Source organism: Meleagris gallopavo, chromosome 14 (assembly GCF_000146605.3).
Source record: "Meleagris gallopavo isolate NT-WF06-2002-E0010 breed Aviagen turkey brand Nicholas breeding stock chromosome 14, Turkey_5.1, whole genome shotgun sequence".
NCBI classification, from domain to species: domain Eukaryota; kingdom Metazoa; phylum Chordata; class Aves; order Galliformes; family Phasianidae; genus Meleagris; species Meleagris gallopavo.
This window is the reverse complement of record NC_015024.2, coordinates 18,887,781-18,915,310: the sequence shown is the minus strand read 5'-3', so window position 1 is coordinate 18,915,310 and position 27,530 is coordinate 18,887,781. Positions and strand designations below refer to the sequence as shown.

General features: G+C 53.8%; 1 protein-coding gene and 1 long non-coding RNA gene across 2 annotated transcripts; one reads left to right on the top strand and one right to left on the bottom strand.

Annotated features, from left to right (window-relative positions):
* Positions 1-1,545: 1,545 nt before the first annotated feature.
* Positions 1,546-5,353, bottom strand: CAV3 (caveolin 3). The gene is made up of 2 exons (XM_003210208.4): positions 4,760-5,353; positions 1,546-2,372 (listed from the first exon to the last, which is right to left on the bottom strand). Exons 1-2 carry the CDS (start codon positions 4,871-4,873, stop codon positions 2,031-2,033), a joined length of 456 nt encoding a protein of 151 aa, XP_003210256.2. The 5' UTR covers positions 4,874-5,353; the 3' UTR covers positions 1,546-2,030.
* LOC109369986 lies at positions 2,379-27,490 on the top strand. Its single transcript, XR_002119725.2, has 3 exons — positions 2,379-3,461; positions 18,148-18,410; positions 18,925-27,490. It is a non-coding gene; the product is annotated as an uncharacterized LOC109369986 (long non-coding RNA).
* Positions 27,491-27,530: the final 40 nt, after the last annotated feature.

The window sequence follows — 27,530 nt, the reverse complement described above, 5'->3', positions numbered from 1 at the left end:
CTGCGGCGGCGCGGGCGCCCAGGGCCCACAGGGGAAATCCTCGCCTCCCGCACCCTGACGCGCTCTCTGCCTTGCAGCCTCCCCCTTCATCATCGCCATGCTGCTGGCCAGCCTCAACAGCTGCTGCAACCCCTGGATCTACATGCTGTACACCGGGCACCTGTTCCACGACCTGATGCGGCGCTTCCTCTGCTGCTCCGCGCGGTACCTGAAGGCTCGGCCGGCCTGCGAGCTGAGCGTGGGCAAGAAGAGCCACTCGTCCTCCTTCGTGCTCAGCTGCCGCAGCAGCAGTCAGCGCAGCCTGGCGCAGCCGCCCGCCACGTGAGGGCACCGGGCCGAGTGCTGGGAAACGCTGGGACTGCGGGAGGGGAGGGCAGTGTAAATAAATGGGTGTACAGACGTGCGTGCGGGAGACGCGGGCAGCGGCGAGGAGAACTCGTGCTCAGCGCTGTGCAGGGCTGAGCAGCACCTGAGCCCGTCCCCACCGGTGGCTTTAATGCACGGACCGTCATCGGAGCCCCTCCTGCCTCCTGCATGGAGCTCATCTGGGACGGGGCTGAGGGTGGGCACCGCGGGCTGGCAGGAGTAATGCCAGCATGGGATTGGGGATCTGTGCAACAATGCATCTGCTGAGCGTGCTCCAGGCTTCTCCCAAGGCATCTGGGTTGCACTGGGGCTCCGTGGGGTTGAGGAGCTGCCATCTGGTCACCCGAGGCCACGCACTTATTCTGGTTTGCAGCTGATAGCGTTTGATCTTTTCCACCAATGCAACCTTCTTGCTTTGTAACGCACAAAGTCATGCTCACGGCATGGGTTTTTTAATTGTTAAGGAATACCTGTAAATAAAACTTTCTGACTGTGTCTTGATGGAGGGGAGGTGCAGGAGGAGCACTGTGCCAAAGGACGGAGGCCATGGATGGTTGTGATGCATTTCACATGGTGTGAAGGTGCTGCTGAGCACAGGGCAGTGTGCTGAGTGCTGTGTGCAGTGTTCCATGTGCTGCAAGAGGCAGTGCTGAGGGGGGCCCCGTGCTGCTCTCCTCACTGCCTGCAACCCCATAGGTGCAGCAGGGCTCAGCCTTAGTGTTGGGAGTGGGTACGAAAAGTGCACTGAAATCTGTGCCCGTTTCTTTTTTCACTGTCACCAACACATACATTGTTACCTGCCATGCTGTGGCGTTCCTCTCCATGTTTTTCCAGGAGCTTCAAGTGAGCTGACAGCACACACAGCCCATCTCAGCACCTTCCACCAGACTGGTTTAAGGCGTTCCCAAAGCACGCCGTTTTTCCCCCTATGTTCATCATCTTTCCCCCGGCAATGGGGCATGGTGGCGTGGGGTCCAGGGATTTGTCGCCACAGGAAGACACCAACCATGGCCTCAAAGGGCCAAAGGGAATCAGAGGCACTGCAGCAGGGCGGCGTGAGCTGCTTGTGGGGCTTTGGGGGACGGCAGGTGGTGGGAGCTGGGCTGGGATTCAGCTCGGGGTGGGAACAAGTAGAACAATGGCAACACTAAAAAGAATATAATTCCAACATGGTTTTAAATGATTTTTATTCCAACAAAACCTTTAAAAAAATACCTGTGATGAAGTGTTTTCAGAAACTTTTTTTTCCTACAAACATTCAAATATCCTTTATTACATGTAACTGCAGCCGCCCCGAGGCGCAGTGCTGTGCAGCATCAGTGCTACGTTGCTGAGGGCAGCAGAGCTCCACGACCCCGCAGCAGAGGAGCACCATGCAAACTGTGCCTCTCTCCGTGGCATCGCACCGGGAGGGACTTTGGCCTCAAATACTTGTTAGGAGCTGAGGGAAGAAGAAATTGAGAATAATATCTGAACAAAGAGACCTCCCGGGCCCTGGTTCAGCACAGCGCTCGGGGCAGCACCAGTAGAGCACACAGGTGCCTCTGTGTCCTTGGCATCCCAAGGACAGCTGTGCCAGAGCCCCGGCGCGGCAGCAGAGACCCAACGGGCACTGTGGCTGCTCGGGGACCGGCACAGCGCGGCGGTTGTGGTGCCCCTGGGATTTAGGTTTCCTTCCGCAGCACAACCCTGACGTTACTGCAGATCTTGGAGAGCGCCTCAAAGAGCGGGTCGCAGAAGGTGTGGATGCAGAGGGAGTAGATGCGGCTGACGCACTGGATCTCGATCAGGTAGCTCTTGATGCAGGGCACCACCGCCCAGATGTGGCAGAAGGAGATGAGGGCGAAGAGGAAGCCCCAGACCACGGCCAGGGGGATGCCCAGCACGGCCGAGAGCAGCCGGTAGCACCAATACTTGCTGACGGTGAAGGTGGTGTAGCTGCTTTTCCAGACACCGTCAAAGCTGTACGTCCCCACGGGCTCAGCTATCACATCCTCGAAATCCACCTGGCACGGGATGGAGGGAGGGAGCGTCGGCACAGGGCAAGGTGCAGGAGCTGCTGTGTGCGGGGACAGCTCGGGGGGAGGGAGTGGTTCCATCACAGGGTGGGCAGACACCGTGCCCAGGCTGGAGGGGCCTCGTGCCCAGCAGTGCACCGTGCCCACAGGACAGGACATGGCCACAGGCAGGGATGGGCACAGCCATACTTAAGGAAGCCAGAGCCCATTCCTATGCTTTTTTAGCATCCAAGGACATAGGCTACCCACACACAGGAGGTGTTTGTGCTAGTAAAACCCCACAGTCCTCCTGATCCATGATTTTCTTATTATACATCTGGAAGCGAGATACCCAGTTCTGCCTGTTTGCATTCTGCTGAAGAAGGAGGGATCAGCCTGGCCGTGTCCTTGCAGGAATATCATTGCTATACGCAGCCATTGGGAGCATCTCTGCATTGCAAATATTCCTAAGAGCCTCCAAATCATGCACAGACCTCGCTGCGTTGGAAGCCATTTTTAGGGAATGCATGAACCAAGCCAATTTTCTTCAGAAAAAACACCTTTCCCTGGATAGGCTGACATGTCTGCTTATGCATTTATGTCCAACTGCAACATCTCTTCTGTTTTTGGAAGCTCTTTGATCATAAGATCATTCCGCATCGCCTTTAATTTCCTGGGGCTGGCGTCAGGCACCAGGACAGGCATTGACACGGGCTGGGAAAGAACAGCCCTGTGGGTGGGTGCGGGTGGGCACAGGTGAGCAGCCCCAATCCCCTCCAAACCCTGCCCAGCTGAGATCCAAACAGGTTCCAGCTGCCTGGCCAGCTAATCAGGGGATAATTAGGGAGGGCAGCAGCAGGCTATAAGAAGGAGTCTGTCCTTCTCTCTTCCTTTTGCTTCTTATGTGTCAGAAGGGACTATCGAGGAGAGATAGGACACAGGCTGAATCCTGAGCTGGGCTCTGCCTCACAGCCTTCAGTGAGTGCCCCCAAGCACCACCTGCACATCGTGTGCCACGGCTGGGAGGAGGCTGAAGGCTTCAGAGCTTTGCCACGTGCTGCTGCCGCCGCGTGTGTGACAGGAATCTGCTGCCTGCAGGTGAGTGCCCTCCTGCCTGTGTGGCTGCTGCCTCTCCCTGCACGGCTCTGATGTTTGCCCAGGGCGTTTCCTGGTGTGCTGCTGCCCACTGTGGAGAGGCATTGGCTGCCCGTGCTGTTCCAGAAGACAGCAGTGCTGGGGCTGTGGCTGTGCCTTTCCCTGCCCAGCTTATCGTCTGGTCTATTTTTGGGGCTGGAAGAATGCGAGGTGGCTTCATCAAATGCTTTGAAAGCAGAGGAAGTAGTGTAATTACATGAGTTGGTGGGCTGGAAAATCCTCTGCAGGGTGTTTGAGCTTGAGTAGAAAAAGGGGATGGGAATGGCCTGTGGTTGGGGAGAGGGCCTTGTTGCAGGCACTGGGTGCTGCTCTGCACTGCATCCCCTTCCCACAGCTGGCCCTTATCCCCAGCAGCTCTGCTGCACAGAGGTGGGCAGTGATCAGGGCCTGCAGGCACACCTCACCCCTGCAGAGTGCCCACCTATGGCTGTCACTGCGCAGCCCCCCTGGGCACTGCCGGGGGTTTCAGCTGGAATACAAAGTGTTTCAGCACACAAATGATTTTCACTGGTGCCATCAAGGTCACAACTTGCTCAGAAGTTTTGTGAGCAGCTTGGGCTGTGCCATCCCTCCTGGTGTGCCATTTGCTTTGATCTCCAAGTAGCTTTAATAAAACTCATCCTTCTCTTCCTGCCCTACTTTGGGCCAACCTTACCCCAGTATGAGTCTAACAAATCCCATTACACGACTGACAGAGCAGACAAGTTTCAGTGGTCAGCGCTTAGGAAGCGGCTTTCCTTTTCCTTTTCTCTTTCTCCTCTCCCCTTTTCAGAGACGTGCTCCTTTTGATCAAAAATAGAGGTGGGTTGCTGCACCCTATGCTGGCATGCAGGGAAAACGGTCTTCTTGCAAACAGGGCAGTGCTTATCTCAGTGCTCTGCTGCTCGGACTGCTGAGCCTTGAACATTAGCAACTTCTTCTCAACTTTTTTCAAAGGTTCCCTTTCAAGCAGTGGTATGGGCTGACCCCATTTTATTTTTGGCTTCTCACTGCTGTGAGCAGTGAGGGCAGCCCCATATGTTTTCAGGCCCGTGGAGATGGGCAGGGCATTCAAGGAATAGAACTACAGCATCAAGGGGGCCACGTGCACTGTGGGGCCAGAGGCTGTGGCTGTTCTCCTCCCCCCACCACCTGCAGTGCAGCCCCTGGCCCTCGTGGCAGTGATGAAGCCCTGGCTGCTTACACTCCGTGCAGTGGGAAGGGAGCTAGTCTCCTAAAAGCAGCGCTCAGGAATTCCTTACCTTTACAACGTCTTCGTTGATCCGCTTTGGATCTCTGTTCACCAGGTCGATCTCCTTGGTGTGCTGGTCCTTGATGATGATCCTCTCCTCCAGCTCTCTCTGTTCCTCAGCCATGTCTCTGGTGCTGCTGGGCTGCAGTGCTGGGGCAGTGCAGAGGGCAGGCTGGGAGAGCTGAGCAGCTGCCCCACGCCCTGGCTGTGCTCCAGGCTAAAATTAATGTCGTGCCGCATCGGTGCCCTTAAAGGGGCTGTGCTGGAGGGACCCCGTGGCCTGAGGGGGCTCTGGGGGCTGACACATCCTTGGCTACACCACAGCAGCTTTAGTTTGTAGGAGATGTCCTCAGCACACGTTGTGTGGGTGAGTCTCTGGAGCAGCTTGCATGGAGAGGTTGTGGATGCCCCTCCCTGGCAGCACTCAAGGCGAGGCAGGATGAGACTGAGCAACCTGGTCTAGAGGAGGTATCCCTGCCTATAGCCGGGGGTTGGAATGAGGTGATCTTAAAGGTCCCTTCCAACCAAAAGCATTCTATGAGACAGGAGCAAAATGGGTGGGAAATAACCATGCAAGCCCGTGAGGTTGTGTGAGGGTAAGTGGCACTGATAGGGACGGGACAAGCGCTGTGAGGTGAATGAGTGGGGAGTGTTGGGCAGATGGCAGCCCTGGCTGCTGCACTGGGGCGGGCTTCAATAGCCACGTCCTGCTAATGGGCATTCGAGCTGAGCTTTCACCAAGGCTAAACATGGAGATGGACAGTGATGGGTGCTGCTGTGAGACAAGCAAAGCACACAGTGCTGGTGTGTGTGGGGCTCTGGGAGCAAGGCGTGTGACAGCCATCTCATGGAGAAGCAATGCTGCTTGGCCGGGGCCCAGTGCTGGATTTAGGAGAGCAGCTGCTGTGTGGTGGGGAGCTGGATCTGCTCTGCTCTGCCCCACGCTATTGCCCACCCGCCAGTGCAGGGCTGCTGCAGTGGGGTTGTGTGGGGCCTGCAGAGCTGGGTGCAGCCCCATGCCCTGTGGTGTGCGTCATGCTCTGCCTTTGGGCTGCAGCTGGGTGCTGCAGGCATGCGGATCCGGTGTCCAGGGTGTGGGAGGAGGAACATGAGAGCTGGGCTGTCAGTGTGCAGCCAGCAGCTGCCTGAGGTGGTGCTGGGAGCTGCTTGTGGGGATATAAATAGGTCGGGGTGCTATCAGTGCAAGTGGGCCACCACCCAAGTCTGATGCACAGCTGGCAGTGGGTGGAAAATAATGCTGGTTTGTTAGCAATTAGCAGCAACCAGGAGCTGAAGTGCCACGTGTAGGCAATAATGCGTTCGATGCCTGCCTGCCTTGCTGGAGGAAGGGGCTGATGCAGAATGCTGCTGTGCTGCACTCAGGTCACACCGAAGTTCTAACTTTTCCTTTGGGATGTTTGCTAGAAACCTGACAGGCTTCTCTCTGCAGAAATCAAACTCCAATTGCCCCCCCCCCGGGTTGGCCATACGTGGTCTCGAGGAGGGAGTTTCTTTTCCTTAAGTGATTATCAAGTTCCGAGCTGGCCTGTGAGCTGCAGGGACCCCGCTGTGAATTCAGAAGCCTTCTCATAGGTCAGCAAAATAACCTGCTGCTCAGGCCCGGCCAGTGGAGTAGATTTATCTAGAGCAGAGAGGAATAAAGCGAAAATGAAGTCCAGAGAAATCAAAGCTCTATGGAAAGAAATAGATGACAGTGTTGGTGAGCAGCATGGCAAAAAAGGGAGCTTGTGCTGTGCTGTGCCCTGAGAGCACACAGTACTGGGGGTGGGGGAGCAGCAGTGCAAAGCGGTGCTGGAAATCAGGGCTGGGGCAGGGTGGGGGAAGGACCAATGCCCAGCTCGGTCTGTGTCTGGGGCAGAAATGAACAGGGCTGTTGCAATTGAGGGGAAGCTGTTGCCAGATGGGATGGAGCATAAGGGCCTGGTGCTTGCAGTGCTTGGAGCAGAGCTCTACTTGCATCTTTTCTAAAAAAGCAAAACAAAGGCTCCTTTTCATGTCTCCCTCCTGTGAGCTCCTTTGGGCCCCCTCCCTGCTGCAGGTGGGAGCTCAGTGTGTGGCATCTGGTGGGGCTGGGTTGGATTTTGCTGCTCAGACCCGGTGCCAGGAGCATTGGGGCCGCACTGGGGGCTTAATGGCACGGCCAAAATAAGTGGCTCCTGAACAAAAGTTTGAGTAGTAGCTCTGTCATGTGCAATATCAATTAAAATTAAATTTTGAGGTGGAAGTACAGAAAAACATTCATTTATCCTTAGTTAGTTTCAAACCAAAGCAGATTGCCCTTTAAAGGAGAGCAAAACCTGCGGTGTTTGTACACCCATGAGGGCATGGATTCAATATCCAAGTCATTCTCCATTCCTGCCTGTGTTACAGATGCTCAGGTGGGAGCTCAAACTTCTCACACAGCAGTGGGTGCTGTGTGCCAAGGTGCCAGGAGCAGAGGGACAGCTGTGGGAGCCTCAGCACAGAGCAGGGAAATGGCCCGCAGTCAGCAATTCTCCTTCGTTTGAGCGGTTATAAGATTCCTTTGGTTCAGATGTCCTGGCTCTCACGGGGCTGCAGCTGGAGCAGCTCAGTGCTGGCGGTGTGACAGTGCACCCAGTGGCTGTGAGGGCACCGTGTGGATGTGGGACGTGGGCACCCAGGTACTGCATGTAGTGCTGGGTTTGATCGGCCCGATGCAATGGGCATCATAGGAAACACGTACAGCTGCATTTCTTGTGCCATAGCAGCTCAGCAGGCACAAACTGAGCCCACGGCTTCTAGCTGTGTCCTACTTCCTAATCACACCCTTATGGCCGTAGGCAAAGCTGTGTTTTAAATGTTGAATAAATGTCCTATTTCAAGTTGGAAAGGAATAATGAAGTGAATCAGGTTCTGGAGCAGTCAGGGTGCCTCAGCAACACAGTGCTCCTTCAGTGTCCTCGGCTGTGGGGACCTGGCTGGTGCTGCAGGGTTGGTGAGCCTCAGGGTCTGGGGGCTGTGCTGGGAGAGCAGAGGGTCTCAGGCTGAGCTGCTCCCAGCACTGCTGAGTGGTGCTGAGCCTGCTTCAAGGGCAGCCCTCGCTTGCTGCCGGCACAGGGAGCTGCCGTATAGCAGCCTCTGCCCTACTCTGCCTGTGTGCTCAGCTCCTCTCAGTCGCAGTCCTTATCTCTCTCTCTCCAGTACTCTAAATTCTTCTGGGTTTTCATTTTAAAATAGCCTTGTTTGGCTTTTCCTTATCTAGTGAGACCTTCTCTTGATTTATCACTTGTCATAGCCAATTGGGTGCTCCTGTAATCAGATTTAACCAGTTCATGTGCTGCTGATGAGAACTGGGGTCCTATCTCACCACTGGCTATTTATTCTGGTGAATGAGGCTTGATTAGCTTTTTTTCCTTAAATCAAAACCCATGCAGCCATAGAATAATGCTTTCCCTTTCAGCAGAGATGAACTGCTGCAATCTGTGAATCTGGGCTCAGGTAGTGAGGAGGGACAGTGCCAGCGCTTGGATGATTGTGGTCACTGCTCAGGTGGGAGTTTTGCATCACACTGTGGTGAAGGCTGTCAGAAACTTGGCAGCTAAAGCTGTCTGGCAAGCACATGATCCCCCTTAGCACCTGGGAAGCACTCCTACCCCTGTAGGAGTGTCTGACAATTCCCTTCCAGCCCAGTAGGATGTGTGGGGTTCTTTTGCCTATGTGCTGGTAGTGCGATGTGCAGAGATTTGTGGCCCAAGGATGGTGCCAGGAGCCCAGCCCTTCTCTGAAGGCAGCTAGGGTAATCTGAGCTTTGAGTAAAACACTGTGTGAAGTGTTTGTACAAGGCAGCCAAAAATAAAATGCAAACCTGAAAAGCAAGGCATGTTACCCCTCATAAATAAGAGAAGATGCTGCTTTTTGGGTGATGTCATTGCAGAGATGTGCGGAGCGCTGCTTGCGGAGCTGATCGATACTGTGGCATGCCCAGAAGGCTCCTGGTGCACACAAATCAAATTGCCCTTTCCAGCCCTGGGAGGGAGGTTAGGCCCTTAATAACAGAGCAGAATATAGAGGCCTATTTCTAGCACCAGGAGCTTTGCATGTGAAAAGCTTCAGCTGCTCTTCCCTCTGCTCCTGACCTATTGTAGCTCTGCCCCGCAGCAGTTGCCCAGAAGCTAAATATTGTGATGGCCCCAGGTGCCCAGCTGGGTGCTGGCTGCTTCCCCCCAAAATAGCAGCGGTAAAGCCGAGGCTGGTGGACGTCTGGGGCTCCTGCGGCTCCAGCAGGACCTGGGTGGATGCTACACTGAGTGGGGTGGTTGTAAGCTAGAAGGAGTGCTGTCAGTCTTGGAAGGATCTGTGTCCCCACTGAGTGCACTGCTGAATGCAGTGCTAAGGCCATGGCAGCTGTGGCCCCATGGGAAGTGCTGCCCGCTGCCTCGGGATGCTCTGTGCACAGTGTCATCTAAGCAGCTCAGAGGGCACTGCCCAGACTGAGCATAGGTGCAAACTGTGCCCAGATCTGTGCAGCAGTGCCATCACCCAGCCTTTAAAATCTGCTACATGTGGCAGAGACCTCGCTCTGTGGGGGCTCCTGTGAGGACCCAGCTGAGGGTGGGGGGCAGGGGCAGTTCCTGAGCGAGCTGGAGGTGCTGTTGCTGCTTGGAATTTAAAGCTCAGCACTTTGTGCTGTGCTGTGGAAGTTGGGTGCTGCAGCAGATCAGGCGTACACCTCACCCTGCTGAGAGCTGTGCTTTTTTCGATGCTTCAATATATGGTTTTCAGCCTGATTTACTGCCCGGGAAGATGGGTTTTGGAGCAGCAATGAGACTTGGTTATTGCTAGAGCCAGGTGTCAGCTATGCTCCAATTCCTGCCCTCGATAACAGACAGCACCACGAGTGCTTTCTCCCCAGCCCATCACCTCAGGCCCTGCAGTGCCCATGGCTGCTGTTGATGCTGCACAGAGCTGGGGGCACGGCAGGGGCTGCTGCAGAACAGTGGGGCTTCCTGGAGCTGACAGCATGCTGCTGCCCTCCTACACCTCACTTCCACATCACTGCAGCACGTGGAGACCTGCATTGCAGCCAGGTCTGCCGAGCTCCAGCTGCTCCTTGCAGGGAGCAGCACCAATGAAGGCCCCGATCCCTGGGGAGGTGCCAGATCACACCCAGAGGAACCGTTACCTCTGTATTTTTTCTGCTAAACCTCAGTTACTGAAAACAACCCATGTGCCTTGAGCAAATATTGTGACATTTTGTTATTCGCACTATGCATGATAAGGAGTTGTTTTAAGGACTGTGGTGCAGGATTTGTTTACTTTGGATGTCAGTACAGATTTGGCCTTTGGAGGAAGCACTGTAACTCTGTAGGAATGTAGATGCTCTCATGTCCGCTGGAGCACGGCCAGGACCTGGTACCCAGTGTGTGGTGTTTTGGGGCAGGCAGGGCACACGGGGCCATCTGGAACGCATAGAAACCAGGTGACTTTGCCAGTGTCTGCTCAAGAAAAGCAGTAAAGTTAAAGACGTGTCAAGTCTTTAAATGGAGAACCACAGTGTCACACATTGCCTCGCAGCACCTCGCTGTGCGCAGGTGCCTGTGGCTCTTTTTCATGTTTCTGTGATGGATAGCTGCTCTGCAAGCCTAGCTGTGCTCTATTCATAGGAACACTTTGGCTTCAAGGCAAGACAGTGAAGGCTGCAAAAATGGAGCTTTCTCCTTGTCTGTTTGTATCCAAGCACCAACTGCTGTGCCATGCCGTGCCCTGGCCTGCACTGGTGGTCCATGAGCAGGCTGTGCTTCGTGCTGCAGTTTTGCAGGAGCTACCCCAAGCCATTTGCATTTTTATGGGTGTTGTCTGCCCAGGACTATTTATGACAGCAGAATTGACTGAATTAATATTCATAGGCTTCCCCCACCATACGCTGTAAATCGTGGTGGCTGTGGCAGTGTGCCCTTGCTCAAATCGCAGCGGTTCCTTGGGTGGTGTTGAATGGTATTTGTGCATGAATTTAAGGTTTCTTGAATGAGCTCTGTGCTCTTGGGACAAATGGGAGCTGTGCCATCGCCGCTGGGATGGGAGAGAGTCTGCTGCTTGTGGGAGATGTGGGCTAAGAGCTGTGTGGTGCTGAGCCCCCTGCAGCATGCGAGCCCTCAGTGTTCCTGGGGATTGGGGTGGCCCTTTGTCCCTGAGCTAATGGAGAACTGAGCCATGGGATGCACTAATGGGCAGGGCTCTTCTGGGCTGGTGGGTCTGGCATGTCAGAATCAAAAGGGATGAGTTTTGTGTGTATAAATCCCTCACTGGAACCGGTATCCATATGTGGAAGAAAGCGATGCTGCTCTTCTCCTTCCACACACCATTTCTGGTGCTCTCTAAAGTCATGCCCGAGACTCGCTGGTATTTCATGAAAATGCTCTCTCTTTGAGGGGAAAGCAGCACCAGAGTGCCAGAAAAATAGATACTCTGATAGCCGTGTGATTGGATAAATGTTATTCTTGTTTTTGTAATAAGAAAAGGAATTTCATGAGAAAGCTGTATCACCACGAAGACTGATATCTGCCACCATTTAGCATCACTGCTCGGATGTGGGAAGGGGAAAGTTGCACATCCCTGATGGAAGCAGCAGGCAAAGCATGGCAGAGCTGCCTGGTGCTGTGCCACAGCCATGGGGTCTTGTGAAGCCAACGGTTGCAGATGCCCTTCTTCCACCTGGGCGGTGCAATCAAAAATGCCAGTTTAATTTTTCAGCTTGATTTTATTTCAGTGCTGTTCTGTGGGTGTTTTGAGGATTAACACGCAAAGAGATGCTTTGTCTGCTTGTGCACCTGCTGTGGGCAGGTTTTACTGTATTTGCTGTTGCTGCCCCTGCAGCTTTGCTTTTTGTCCTTTGGAAGGAATTATATGTAGAACATCTGTGAAATGACAACAGTGTCAGCCCAGAGGATCTGAACATGTGGAGGACCAATGCATTGCATTCCCTGACGAGGCCTTGAGGAGGCCATTGGCTGGAGCTGCTCTGTGATGAGCAGTGCCTGCTAGTGAGATTGCACTTGATAGGACTCAAAATAGTACAGCTGCAGGTCTGGAAATGGAACGGCTCAAGAAGTCTGAGGTGAAGTTTAAAAAGAATTTGAGCTGTCAAAAGCAGGAAAGAGCATTTGAAAACACAACAATCTGATTTCCCAGTTACTTGTGCAACCAAATCTACAGTCTGATTCCTTTTATAGTAAAAACAAATATTGGAGGGACTCGGGCCAAATGTTGTTCTTTTTTGGGTCAATCTATGTTGTTGGCATCACTTTCAATGCTGCTGAGCTATCAAATTTGGACCGAAGCCTGGAGAAGTGAGGGCGGTTGGCACCTTTGGGGCTGGGCTGCAGCCCTGCCGCCTTGCAGCAAGTCCCTGTGCATCCCCAGCGTGGCTCCAGCTGGCATCATGTTGGGGTGCATGGCATGGGCTGGGCAGGGTGCGTGGTGCATGATGGATCTAACGTGCCCTGCATGCACATCGCCTGCTGCTTCTGCTGGAGTGCTTCAAGCATCCCTGCAGGCAGCAGGGAAAGGGCTTTGAGTAGCAGCTGCATCAGGACTAGTGACAGGAATGGGAAGGCTGCTGGCATGGCGTGGGTAGAATCACAGAATCATGAATGTTGGAAGAAACCGCTGAGATCACTCAGTCCAACTGCCAGTTCAACCCCTCCACGTCCACTAACCATGTCCTGGAATCCACAAGGTGAAGAAATTCAGGAGTGAGGAAAGACAGAGCAGGGTCGGTGGGTGGGCTGGTGCTGGCTGTGCAGCAGAGCTGGCTGCTCCTTGTCTGCTGCTGAGCACCCCTGCCCCCTGGGGGGATTGCCAGGCCAGTCCTGTGGGGCTTCCATGCTTCTGAAGGAGCAAGTGTGAAGCACTGTACTTGGGGGGTTACTACTTCTATAACTGCTGCAGCAACAGAATACTCATTGACAGGAGTCAGTCAGCTTAATTTCTTCTACATTAGAGTGTAGGAAGATGAGGAGTTGCGTCCTGAAACCGTCTCTCCATAGCAATACTCGCACAAGAAATATGCGGCCCTGAGCCAAAATGGGCCTGGCCTTGGACCAGGACCCAGCTGGCTCCAGAGGGGTTGGATCAGTGCAGATGAAGGCTTTGGAGTTGAGATATTTGTGGTGGATCGAAGCAGTCCCATTTGGGCAGGGGCTGCGAGGCACCTGGTGCTCCCTGTGCTGTGCCCACAGAGTGCTGGTGCTGGGGGTGCTGGTGGCTGTGCCTCACATGCAGGTGGTGGTCAGGTGCTCTTTAAAAGAGGACAAATCTTGGTGGGTGAGCTAAAGCAACAGGAGAGGAGGACAGGGTGGGCCCAGAGCCCCGGCAGTGAGATGTGCTGCAACGGCGGGCGGGGGGAGGGGGGCAGACATCGATTTTGGGAGAGGTTTCCCTAAATCCATACCTGGATGGAATTGAAACTGTGGGACTGGGACTTCTGGGATTTCAGAACCGCTCTGCGTTCTGCGGTGGTTTCCCTCGCAGCGCAGACGGCGGCCTCGCAGCGCCCCCAGGCGGCCGCATTTGGCGCCACAGCCGCTCCTGGCGGGTGTTGCGGTGGTGGCGGCGCGGCGCTGGGCTGCTGGTGCCGCTCGGAGTCTGATCTCTGCTGCAGGCCCTGTGTGGGTCGGCCAGTGTCCACGCACACCCAACCCGCTGCTGTTGGTGTTGCTCTTTTCTTTTTTTTTTTTAATTGTTTAAATAAAGTAGTGTGAGTTTTGTTACTTACATAAGTGATGAGCTGTATCTTCTGTATGCAGCCCAAGGTGATCTCCCTTTGCTGGGCCCTTCAGCAGCCACACCAGAACCTCCCTGCATGCACCTTAAACGAAGCGTGGAAGTTGCTAATGAACCTGATTGGCGTTTTCATGCAGTTTAAAACTCCCAGGAGATCGCATCTGCTGTGCGTGCCCAAATCTCCCGCTGCTCCCCAGCACCCCGTGTCCCCACAGCCACCCCTGCAGAGCCGCACTGCTGCCGAGCGCCGAGCCCAGCTGTGCCCAGCGGCAGTGAGCTGTGCTGTGCAGCAGACCCACCCAGCACACGTGTGCAGCACTGTTGCTACGATGGGCCCCGCGGTGTCAGCCGGGTGCTGCTGCTGGGCAGGGGCAGCAGCCAGAGCCCCGTCCTGCTTTCGGGTGGGCTTCTGCTGGGAGCGCCCGTTCTGACAGTTGTTTTTACTGGTTAGAACAACTGTTTTGTGCTGTGCTGTTTTAGTTATTGCTTCTTCCCTTTGTCACTAAATGATAAGAGAAGATAACTGTGGTTCTGGCAGGAACATTGTTTTTCTGCTTGGAATACCATTAATAGCTGCAGATAAAGGATTAGCACTCTGGTTTGGCAAAGGCTGCTTTACTGTTTGAAGTACTTTGTGTGTGTGTGTACTTTGGGTGGGCAAGGTGCCACGAAGAACGATTGGTACCCATCCAAAAGAGCTAAGCCTAGCTATGGGGATAAAACAGGACTGAAAAGCTTATCCCCTGTGGGTCAGGGCCAGGCAGCTCCCTGGGACACACACCTGGTTGCTGCCATCCCATAGGACACATCTGTCCCATCCCAGGGCTGCTCCTGCTGCAGTGTGGGGAGACACAGGAGGGGTGAAGGTCTGCAGGTGGTGGCAGAGGCAAGCGGGGATGAAGTGCATCCCTCTGCTCCGAGCTCAGGCAGCCTGTGGTGCTCTGGCACTTTGCACGGGCAGAAGAGGCGTGAGGGAATTGCTGCTGGTGGCACAGCGGTGTGGCTGCAGGTTGGCTGGCAGGCAGCAGGGCTGGAGCAAATGAAGGGCTTTGGTGTGTGTGGGGGGCTTTTGTTCCAGCCAAGTGTTGGTGTCCTTGGGCTCGTACTGCCCAGAAGAGTGGGCATCCACTGCTCTGTAACTCTGCTGGGGGAGATCTGGTCAGTGAGATGAAGGCGGTGCTGTGCATTTAGGTCCAAAGACAAGTCCAAGGTGGGACTCATATTTAACAAAATGCTGCTTAATTGAAATACCTCTCACGATGGGGGCTGTGAGCTTATGCCCTTGACTGTATATTCTTCATTAGATGCTAATATGGTGCCTGAAGAATCTCTAATGATGTGGTGCCCCGTGAAATATTGCTGTCACTGATGCTACTGAAAAGTAATTGAGTTCGGAGGTTCCTTAATTTATGAATGAAAAGAGCTTTGATTAGCTTAAGAAATAATGAGGCTGCAGGAAGTTTGTATAATAAGATGGAGAAAGAATGATTCAGTGCAGTGCTGGGGACACTGCATGCTGCCATTGCCAGCTGTAGGGAGCTGGGAGGGGCTGATGGTGACCAAAGATGGAACTTTCCCAAACTTTTGGCTGCAGGTTCAATCCTAAATCCATTGGTTTATCAGGTGTGAGCAACTGCTGCATGCAGTGTGTGTCTGCTGGCTGCTTCAGTGCATCCCCTCTGCACAGCAAGAGCTGATGGGCAGCAGCCTGAGTGCTGAGCTTCCCAGCTTTGGTCAAAGCCCATCTCAGTCTTACTGCTGCTTTAAAGCAGAGCTGTGTGTTCGTGTTTATGCACTATTGTGATTTCCAACACCACCACCATAGCAACAAGTGTGCTGTTGACTTATTTGCTCAAGATTTGGGGTATTTTTAACCAGTCATTTAAGCCATTTCTATTGGACTGGAACTTGGTACTTACGCTCTTATCTCCATCTTTTGTTGTAAATGTTTTTTTTTTTTTTAATCCTTTCCACATTGCAAATGAGTGATCAGGTTCTCTTTGTAGCACATGAAGAAGTGCAGTACAGCTTGGAATTAACATGAAGGATTTGCTGCAGTAGTTGCAATAACAACTGTTGTGGTTTAACCTGGTGGGTGGCTCAGCACCACTCAGCTGCTCACTAACACCCTCCCCCCAGTGGAGAATTGGGGGGGAAAAACAAGTAGAACTTGTGGGCTGGGATGAAGCTATTAATTAAGATAAAGGAAAAGGTTAACAGTGATGACAGCACGTATATGTATGTATGTAACAAGTGATGCACACAACCGCTCACCGCCCCTGACCGATGCCCAGCTTGCCGCCCCCCGAGCAGCAGGAGGAAGAGAGCAGAATCCCCCCTTTCTAAACCCTCCTTCCCCACGATGTCGTACAGTACGGAATGTCCCTTTGGCTGGGCTGGGTCAGCTGTCCTCACTGCATCCCTCCCGGCCCCTTGTGCCCCGTTGCAGGGCAGTGGGAAATAGTGAGTGTCCTTGGCTGCACGCAGCACTGCTCAGCGACAGCTGGGAACATCGCTGTGTTACCAGCACTGCTCCTAAAAGCACAGCATCGCGCGGGCGCTGGAGGAAAACGACTCCATCCCAGCTGAATCAAAATCCTGAAGACAGGAGCCTACATTTGGGGCATTTCCAACACAGCACGCGGCTGCTGGTTTTCATAGAAAGAAACACGGGAGGTGAATTTGGGCTCCTGGGAGGAAGGAGGAGGCTCCGAGGGATGAGCCCGGGGAGAGGGGCTGGAGGGGCTGACCCGGCGGTGCGGGTCGCGATGCGCGCTGTTTTCCCCGCATTCCTCTCTGACGGATGGGATTCTGCCATCAGCTGCCGTGCTGTGAGCGGTCACTGCAGGAAACCCGGCAGCGGCACACGGTGTCAGTGTTGCTCCACGCAGCGCCGTGCGGGGCCGGGCCGGGAGCTGCCGCTGCGGGCTGCGCTCGGGGCGGCCGGGCTTTAAATTGGGGGATCTGCAGGGTCTTGTTTTTCCAAATGGGGAACTTGAGAGACGTGGGAAATGATCTTCGGGTGGTGATTAACGAAGGTGCTCTTCTGTTTTGTTGAAGTGACTCCACGTAGTTTGAAGCAACCGAGGTGTTGCTGTGCATCGTCACTGTGAGTCCCTGCGGGACCTGAGTCGCTTTTCGGTGACTGTTTCAGATCCCATCTCCTCTGAGCTCTGAAATGTGGGGCTCCCACGTAAATGGCCATCGCTCATGGCGATGCAAGAAGGAGCAGCACTGTTGGCTTGTTCTGCTTTTAATCGTAAGTCAATTTCTTCTGTAAGTTGTCCACACAGTGGGGTGAGCAGAGAGGCCTCAAGAAACCTCTCAATCTAGCAGTGCTGCTGGGACAAGTGGTGATGAGCCTTGAGCTGTGGGGTCCCTGGCACAGCTGGCACCCAGTGGTGGCCATAGAACCAGTGCTGGTCCCATAGGAGCCAGCACAGAGCCCACAGCCACCCCTACAGTGCAGGGATTCAGTTAATTACGCTGATTGATGAGTCAGCTTTGGGCAGGAGGCACAGCGAGAAGCTGGGAACTGTAACCAATTCCATCATTTATTTAGAGGTGATCTTTAGCAAATGACAAAGCAATCATAATTACCGAGTGAAATACCAGGGAAATAATTTCCCAGGGTGTACTGAAAGCTGCAGGTAGCTGTGGCTGTCATTGCTCCTCTTACCTTTTGGCACCCTGACAATCATTAGCTGATATCATGATTTCTCTCTTAGAAGCTGATTTTGAATAAACATTACCATTCCACTCCATCTGATTCCTGCTAGGATGTGTCAATCTCTGTTGCTCCTATTAAACACAAAAGCAGAATTTCAGCTAGAACATACCGTCTTTTTGCCCACAGGAAAGACAAGAGCTCCCATTAAGAATGAGAGTAAATTGAAAGACCAAAATAAACTTAGAGGGAGACGGCTTAATTTTCCACGTGGTCTGTCAAAGCTGGCTCTTCAGCAGATTTCTGTCTTCCAGCTCAATTCCAGCCTATAATTTCCACTTCTCAGCACCAAAAGCAGCTTGCTCACCACCCCGAGCATCTTTTCACTGCATGGGAAAGCAGGTGCAGGGAATGTCCTGCTGTGCCAGACCCCTGGCACTATGCAGCACCTCCAGTCTGCCTTCTGCTGGCATCGTCCTCACTGTTTCAATTTTGGAGCTTGCTGTTGGCTGCAACCAAGAGGTTTTGGAGAGGAGGAGGGTTAGCGTGCATCCAGTGCCTGCCTGGGGAACCCAGCATGGGGTGCCAAGCAGGTGGGAGGGGAGTGAGGCAGTGCTGCCTGTGTCTCAGAGCTGGGACGGCCCTGCTGAGCACAGGGCTGTAGGGAGAGATTTCCTGCACTGGGTGCTTTCCTTTCTTGTGCTCCGTCATTAAATGATGCCTATTGACAGAGCCATTCTCAGTCCAGCTCTGCAGTTTCTAACTGATGCCGTTCTTCTCCTGCTTTATTTATCACTTTTCATGGGTTACTACATTAGCTATAACCATCTATTTTAAAATCTATCCAATGATCAAATCCAGTTGTGAAGGTTTCCATTTTAAAGCACCTGGTACCACCCCTTGATGGCTACTTCTGCCAGTGTGGCTGTGGGGTTGGGATCCTCACCCCTCTCTTTGTTTTTTTCCAGCACCTGCCTTACAGCATCTCTCTTACAAAGCCTGGGAGAGCTGCAGGCCTGGGGTTCAGTGCAGCTCTTGTGCTTACAGCACAGATGAAGATGAGGCAAACAGACCCTGGGAAATTCAAGAATGTGTAGAGGAGCAGGAAGACACCTATTTAAAAAGAAACTGCACCACCCTGCTATCCTCCCCTGTGACTCCGCATCCATCTCATGCTGCATGGAGCCTGGCCAAGGATTTGTGCAGGGGCGGTGCTGGCAGGCCTGAGCAGGTCAGTGCGTGGCTGGGGAGCACTGCCCCGGTGTCTGCCATTGAGATGGTGGCTGGGCGGGCATGGGAAAGCATGGTGGGGGTTGGAAATCTTATAAAAGAGAGCCATTCTGCCAGCTTAAATGGGATGGTGAAAGAGGAGAGGAGCATGTGAAAGATGGGGGAAAAGCATGTAGCAGAGGCTGACGCTTCAGAGTAAGTGGGTAGGAAATTACTTTGTGAAGGAAGTGTTTTCCAATGCTGTTTCCAAAAGAAAAAAATAAGTTTTTTAATGTGCAAAGGGGATGAGTGCACCTGTGTGTACAGGGAGGTGTAGGGGCAGAGCTGGGGGCTGCACTCCTGTGCAGGGCTTTGCAGCAGCTCCAGGAGGTGCCTGCGGTGGTGGTGTGATGCGGGGGCTGCCAGGCTGCATGTGTGCTGGTTTTGGAAGGGCGCTCGAGTGCACCAGCAGCGTGCACACGGTGCTTTGTGTATGGCTGCTGTTATCTGCAAATAGGCCCTCCTGCTCACATCAGGCCGTCGGCATGGAAGCGTGGCAGATGCAGCACATCTGGAGGGCTCCGCACTGCTGGCACCGCTCTGCGGGGCTGCTGATGGCTCTGCAGCAAAAGAAAGCGCAGGCACTGATGGCCTTTGTATCGCAACACACGTTTGAAAGGGATTTTGGATGCCTGGTTCTGTACTGGTTACTCAGCCATGATGTGCCTGGCACAACGGCGCTGGGCAGCCAGGCTCAGCCACGGTGCCGCACTGCCCTGCAGAGTGCTGTGCCCCAGTTCCAGCCATGGGGCAGCCATAGGGCTCAGGTGCTTCTCCACAGCAGCGCACAGGAGCTCATCTTGCCTTGCTTGGAGGGCTACATGTGGGGGAGCAGTGAGCCAGGCTGGCTCTGCACCCTGGGGAGACCTCACAGCTTGTGGCTGGGCAACAAAACCATTGAGAGACCCAAACTGCTGCAACATCAGCATACCAATGGGTGTTGCTTGGTGCACCTGGAAGGTGTGTTGTTAAGAAAAGCAAGAGAGAGCACATCAGTAGATGGCAATGCCCCCAGGTGCCAAGCAGCTCGCTGGGCTGGGAGTGCAGAGATGCGGAAGACCACACAGCACCGTTACAGCAAAGGGGGATGAAATGTGGGTGCTTTTCTTTTGACTCACAAATGATGATGGACCAGACAGTTTGGATAAGCAATCCAAATAGCCTAAATAATCATTGGGCCAGATCCTTTCGGGACTGAGCAGTTGCTAATGGTTGTTCAGAAACAAATACAAAATCCACTTCATCCTCATGGAGTCATTTCTGAAGCATGAGATAAACTGCATCCTCTGCTGCCAGGGTGGGGAGCACAAACAGTGCCCTCTTAGGACACCACACCCTGATGCTACCATGAGGCCACCTCGGGCAGGAGCTGGCTCTGTCTGCATTGCCATACCCGGGGGTGCTGCGGCTGTGCCCAGCTTACCTGCTTGAGAAGGGGTTTGAGAGCAGCACTGGGCAGTGACAAGCAGCCACAGACGATGTCAGCCCTCCTGCGCTCTGAGAGTGCTCCTGCGTGAGCAGCATCAGATGGAGCATCCCCATGTGGAACATCTCTGTAAAGAGCATCCCTGTATGAGCACCTCTGTATGGAGCAGCCCTGGAGGGAGATCCCTGTATGAATCAGGTCAGTATGAGTGTACCTGAAGGAAGCACCCCCCACAAGGCACATATGGAGTGCTGACGGTCCCCTGTCCTGGTCCTGCAGTGCCCTGTGTGAGCCTCCCACATGCTGTGATGGAGGCCTGGCCATTCCTGGCATGTTTTCAGTAGAAGAACATTGGCTATATTTAGATCAAAAATAAATACATTCTTGGCTGGTGCAGGATTTTTAATGCCTGATGAATTACCAGAACTTCTTTCACAGGAAACTATAAAATTCCTTGGGGTGAGCGCTTGCCTCTGCCCAGGCTAAGGCAAACAGAGCTCTGCCTGCAGCAAGTGCTGGTGGGATTGTTATTAATAACCACACTGCTGTGTTTGTTATTGGTGCTGCATGAGAACGAGGAACAGAACCTGCAAGTGACACCGAGCATCCAAGTGTAGAGCAGAGAATGCTTCCTCATGGAGGGCGAGGAGCGCATCGCTCACAGCTCGCTGTGTTCAGCTCACTCTCAGGGCATTGGGAAAGCAGTGCTTGCCTGCTCAGGGGCTGTGTGCTGGCACAGTGTGGCAGAGGCCTGCTGTCTGGGTCTGCCATTGCTTTTCATTGGCAGGAGCACAGAGGATGGGCGTCTTGGTGCTGCTGTGCCAGGTGCCGGCAGCAGTGCATGCCTGTAGGGGTGGCTGAGGGCAGCTGGGGATGCTGCCAGGCACTCCTGGAAGCATGGGGACAGACGGACATTTCTGTGCTGACAGATGGACACATCCTCCAACACAGACAGACATTTATTTCCTCTGGCGCTGACGGAGCTGAAAGGTGTAATGCTGTTTTACAGGGCCAGGGGAAGGCCTTTTATTCTAAAGCTGCTCCCAGCACCGTGACAGGGGTTTCTGGTCCTTCTCCATCCCCATTACTTCTCCATGGACTTGCCTGCCCTGCAGCCCCCCTTGCTTGCATGGCCTCCCATGGTACACACAGACTGTAGCATTGGCAGAACAGCAGATTTACTAAAATGCTTTCATTTCTATTGCACGATTATTTTACACGGTGCATTCGTATAACCTGGCTGTGTGGCAGAAGGCACAAACTCTGCCCAGCGAGGCTAAGGTTTCTCACTGCTGTCCTCATGCCTGAGTCTTTGAAGTTTTATAAAGAGCTCAATCTTTGGACAAAGCAGCCAGTAAATCATCTCCACTAACTGCAATTCCATCCAACAAATACACCGGCCTGGCTGCAGCAGCGGCACTTTGAGCTCAATTTCACCCTAGTGGTGGAGCAGCACAGAAGTGCAACAGACAGAGGAATGGGGATCTCCTGCTGCCGGCTCCTCCTGCCCCCAGAGCCTGCCGGGTCCCCCAGGGCCACCGATGCGCCCACCCCACCCCGGGCTCTGCTCCCCCCCCGGGTGCTGCACACTGCCCTCCTGCTGGGCACCGCTCCGTTCCCCCTGAGCTCCTGGCTTCTAGCACCAATAAAATCCTGTTTCTTCCTTCTGCTAGAGCAGGTTGGCTGCTTTAAGCTGAAAAGCCAAAAGCACGCTCTTCAAATATTGATATTTTCCCAGGAAAAAATAATCTGCGGTGCATTGATCTGTCCATCTCTCTTAGCACCGAAATTCTTCACATTCTGACCTCCTGACACAGCTCGCTTTTGTGGAGAAAACTGCCCTGTTTTTTCTCTCGCCTTTCCGGATCCTGGAGGCTTTTTCCAGCAGCCTGAGGTTCTCAGCATGGTAATATCATATCCGTGTTTTGCTCTCAGTAATCATCAGCTCAACTCCCATTTTAGGACATATTTTCTCTAAAACGCTGCCTTACTTGGCTTCTTCCTTCTGACGGCTCCGTTACATCACCGCCGGGCAGCCCGCTCCAAGTATTGCCCCGGCTCCTCAGGGCCGCGCTGTGGGACGGGGACAGCGGCGTCCCCTGATGTCAGTCACCCCTCTCCCTGCCCTCCTGCAGCAACATTCCCGCTGGCCATGCCGGGGTGGCAGCGTCTTCTGCTGTCCGGGCCCGACCTCTTTTGCCCTCAGAATAGCAAGAAGGCAGCTGCGCGGCTTTTGCTCTAAAGCCCCAGGCTGCCATTTCCCCTCGTGGCAGTGCCCATTTCCCCTCGTGGCAGTGCCCATTTCCCCTTGTGGCAGTGCCCATTTCCCCTCGTGGCAGTGCCCATTTCCCCTCGTGGCAGTGCCCGCCTGGCAGACAGGCCCCAGCTCCTCCTGCGGTGCCGGCGCTGCCCCTCGCCCTCCTGCGGCTGGGACGGGCTGCTCCCTGCTGCTGTGTCCTTCGCTGTCTGACATCCACAGCCACGCTCTGCAAATCTGCTTTTGGCCCAAACCCCACAGTGTAATGTCCAGTGCCAAGAGTTAATTGGAAATAAAAAGGGTAATTCTGAAAGATCAGATGAAGAGGGATATTTCTGGGTTAGAGGTATTTCCCGATTACATCAACCCAAACAAAATAAAACCCACATTTTAATGACTCCTAAGAGATAAACCAAATTATTTTCAACATTGACGGATGAATCTGACTCATTTGGCTGTGAGAAGTGGCTTTGCCAGCTTGTGCAGAGGGATGTCTGGTGGCCAGGCAGCTGGGGATGGGGACGGGGACGTCCCCTGGCACCTGCAGGTGGTGGTGGCACCCGGTGCCCATCGCCCACAGAGGGGCCTCGCGGTCCCCGTGTGCACAGCCCCATTCTGCACTGGGGTGGGAGGTCTTGGGAGCACATCCCAGGTGCAAGGGATGGGGTGGAACCCGGGCTGGGCCCGGCCGAGGGAAGCACACTTCTCCAGTGCACGCTGCTCTATTTATAGTGAGAAACCAGAGAGTGGAAAAACATCACAGAATCCATATTGGAGGCAATATTCATGAAGGAGCAGCAAAAAATCGCGGTAATCCCTTTGGCAGCCTCGGGGGGCCGGAGTTCCCTCGGCTTCCTGCATCTATTTTTGAGACAGAGCAGCTCAGCTGCTGGAGGCATCGACCCGGAGCACGGAGCACAGGGAGCTCCTCTGCTGCAGAGCAGCACTGTGATCTCTGGGCGCTGTGAAGGAAGGTGACCCGCAGCCCAGCCCCTGCTCCCCCCCCAGAGCTCTGGGCCTCAGCACCAATGGGAGCTGCGTGCTGCTGCACAGAGCGGGTGGAAACCAGGGATGCGTTGACTGGCACAGGCACCAGGAACGTACAAAGTAAATTGGATTTGGTTTGGGGATTAATGAGGAAAAATCTAGGGAGGCTCCAGAGCACATCTGAGAAAACACGATAGTGGGAGTTCACTGCAATGCTTCAGCCGTGGTTTTATCTTAACTGTTTGGCATTTGTTTGCCCAGAACCAGAGCTGCGATGGGCAATGTCACCTCCCAGGGGATGAGGCTGCGCAGTACAAAGCACTGCTGTGGCCCTCTGCCTCCGGGTGGGAGCTGCATGTCCCAGTCAGGCTTTTCACCTCTGCCCAGAGTGCTATCAGCAGCCCCAGTGATGGCACAACTGCGAATCTCCTGCTCTGCTGGAGCTCCTGCTGAGCTGCAGCCCCTTCTGCTTCCTGCTGGCTGGGAGTGGGCTCTGTGTGAAGCAGATTTAATATGGATGGCCTTGCTGCCCAGACCCTTTGGAAACGGATTTTGTCAGGGGCCCAAAGCAATGCAATTGCTTCTGCTACAACAAAACGCAGCTGGTTTGGGTTTTCTGATTTATCCCCTTGATCCTGGCCGTAAGGGGCTGTTGTTTGCCAGCCCATTGTTTCCCCATTGAAAACAGATGGTAGGGGGTGAAAATCCGATTGCATTCACTGCAAAGCACTGACTGACCACCAACCTGCTGGCTGGGGCACTGTGGGGGCCTGCTTCTATCCCTGGATCACCCCAACCCTGTGATGGATGTGGACCTGGGGACGAGGTGCCAGACAGACAGATACATGGATGCCAGCAGGGCCCGTCCCTGTGCCTGCTCTGACCTCACACTGCACAGAACTGTCCCCTCACTGCCTTGCAGAGGATAAGCAGAGGAATGCTCACCACCACAGCACCTTCCTAAGGCACCAATTGGTGGATAAGGGGCCTCAGGGAGGGCATGTTTCTGCCAACATCGCATTTTCACTGAAATCAGTTGAAAGTCAGTTGTTGAATCTTGGAGAAGGTGTTGATACTTAGAAGTTTGTCCTAAGAAAAAGGATCAAAACTGCTCTGCTTCCTGCCCTGGACAGCTCTCAGCACTCCTGACAGCACTCCAGGGCACTGTAGCTCAGCACCCTGCAGCAGGCAGAGCACTGAGCATCGATGCCTCGAGTGCTGCATCCCGGGAACATTGTGCCCAACGCTCAGGTAAATCCTAGCACACGCTAAACAAGGCAGAATATGCTCTTTCCTTGCTGGTAGATTTCTGCTGTAAACACCAAGATTTGAAACTTTTGTTCTTTTGAGGGAAAAAAAAGCACCTGTCTTAAAGCATGGGGTGTCGAACTTTTCCAACTTGTTTGCACTGAAGAATGGAAGGGCTCTTCCCAGTGTGTTGAGGGGCACTGGGGTCCTGCAGCAGCCCCTTAGGAATCGGCCTCCTGGGGTCAGATCACCCCCCAGGTTGGTATTTAGCACCGCTCTGGGGTTCTGCTGAGCTGCCACAACAGCTGAGCTTGGCATCTTCCCATGGCCGCCCCTCTCTGCATTGCGTTCAGCAGCCGAAGCGCAAAGGGCAGCAGGAGGCAGTGCTGCTGAGAGCTGCAGGGAGAGGTCCTTAAAGCCTGCTCTGTGAGCAGATGCACATACCTCAGTGCTACTTCTGTGTACAGCCGCCCCGGAGCCCTGAGCTAAAATTTGCAGTGCTTTCAGAGAAGTTCACAAGGGAGACCTCAGCCCAACATGCAGGTTTGTGACTTCTGTCAGCACAAGGACCGTCGACTGCTGCTCCAGTCGTGGCTTTCAGCTCACAGCCCATCCCACACTTACAGAGGTGCTCTGGAGTCATACAGCTGGGCGCAGAGGAGGACATTCCCAGTGTGGATATGTCAGGGTAACACCTCTGCATCCTTCGGGGAGGGTTAACATTTGGACAGTGTTAATGCATAGTAGTGCTTCTGGGTTTACATTGCTGCCGTGCTGCTCCCTGCCAACCTGTGTGCTCTGCTCCCCACGTGGCACGGGCCCAGCACTGGCACTCAGGATTTAAACAAAATACCCATTAATATCTGCAAGAGTCATGCCTGAGTAATGAGTGCAGGAACAGGACACCATTATGGGCTGCGAAGGAAAACAATTAAGATCAGCCACAGTATTCAGAAGGCAGCTCTGCAAATATCCTTTTCCTCTCTCAAGAAACAAAGAATGTTTCTGAGGTTGCTTGGAGCTGTACTCTGAATATTCATGGAGTGATACCGGCCTGTTTGCTGTGGGGGTGAGGAAGGCCACATGCTGTAACCTTTGCTTTGCAGCTCAGTGCCTCATTTCCTGCATCCTTAGAAAACCAACTGACAGCCACAGAGCATTGGTGCCAGCAACTGCACGGTGGCATCACAGCGTGGTTGGGTTAGATGGGACCCCTCTCCCAGCCCCACCCTGCTGCGTTCTGGCTTCCCCCAAGCTCAGGCTGCCCAGGGCCCATCCACAGCCTCGGGCACCTCAGGGATGTGGCACCCACAGCTCTGCAGCACTGCTGGGGCCTCACCATCTTGTTAGTGATGAATTCCTTCTGGCATCTGAACTAAATCTCCCCTCTTTTAGTTTAAGGCATTCTCCCTTGTTCTATTGGCATGCATGCTCTCTGGGCAGCCCCCAGCTGGGGACATCGTGCTCCCCACACCCTGCCCAGGGCTGTGCTCTCCCCACACCCTGCCCAGGTTCCACTCTTGGTGCTTGCCAGGCAATGTGGTTTGGCAGCACAGAGCCTGGAAACACCCATGGAAAGAGCCTGGGGGAACAGCACAGCTCTGTCCGGCACAGACACGCTCTGTGCTGCGCTTGGGGAGTGGTGGCAAATTAAAGGCTGAGAAACAAAACATCTGATTTTGGTCTGTGGTATGTGTATGTGCAAGGCCAGAAGGAAGCGTGCTCAGGGCTTTGTTTTGCCTTCCTCCCTCTCGATTCCCAAAGGATCAGGACCACGTAAGGCCATGCAGACACCTTACACGACCTATGCACAAACTGACCAACTGGTTGTGGAGCAGCTCAAACATGAGGGGACTCCAACAGCACAGCTCTGCACAGGAAGCAGCTGTGCATGGTTCAGGGCAGTGCCTTCAGCCCCCTGCCCCCATCCCTATCCCCTGCCCTCCCTGCTGCCCCATCCTGGCTCTCTACAAGGGCTGCTTTTCCAGCCCTGCCAATCTGTTTACTCAGGTGGCCTCAAGGGAAGGTTCTGGCGAAGCACTAACAGGCTTCAGCTCCAAAGGAGATCTTTATTCACTGCTCTGTCTGTTGGCCTAAGCCTTGTTCGGCTTTTTCATTCACAGTCAGAAGATGCCCATGTCCGACCTATCAGCTCCAGCTGTGGGGCACAAAGGGATACCTGGGCGCCCAGCACCACGATTTGCTCAGAGGGCACTTTGTTTCCCTTGCAGACAGAAGCTGCTTCCCTGCAGTTTTGCTCTGTTTCTCAGGAATGCAGTGCAGGGATACCTAAAGCTGTGAACACAGCGTGGGAGGTGGAGGAGCAGCATGCAAGGTGGGCACGGGGTGATGGCAGCTGGAGATGGCAGTGGGCAGCAGCCCCCAGTAAGGGAGCAGCACAGCACCTGACTGCCCAGAGATTTACTTCCCTGCTGATTTGGCTGAAGAAGTGGAGTTAAAAAGTAAATAAAGCTCAAATTAGATTTATATAGACATCATTAAACTCATATTTATAGAATAACACGTACCCATATGAACTTTATTTAGCTTGACAACAGCAGCAGCTGCTGCAGGGCTCTGGGAGGGTGCTTCCCCTGAAACGCAGAGCACTTCCTATCTGATCCTGCCCCTCTGCATTTTTCCCCTCTGGAGCTTTAAAGAAAGTTGTAGCGTGGTGTTTATACAGCCACCTCAGCCTGCCTGTAGTTTACATTTTTCTCACCTGAAGCCACTGAATTTTGAGTGATTTTAATTATAGAATCTGAAATTCACATTTCCAAATAGAATGGAAAAGCCCATCCTTAGCTCGGCTTCTCTGCCCCTGCTGGAGGTGGCATGCAGTGTGTCCAACTAAAAGTACAAAGGAGAAATAAGAAGGCAATGCCTCACTCACACTGCCCAGAAACCCACACTTTTGGCTGATGGGGGCACAGCAGGGGTTAAATGCCCAGAGCATATCGACACCCAGGCTGGCACAGCAGTGCTTGGTGCAGGGCAGTGCCATCCTACTGCTGCACCCCTGCTGGCCTTGGAGACACCGCAGGACAGCCAGGCAGCATCTCCCAACAGCCTGCGCCTTGCTGCTGGAAAAACTCTCCTGAGTAAAATATTTCTGGGAAAAAAAGGACCACAAACAAGACAGCATTGCAAGTATTTGTTAGATT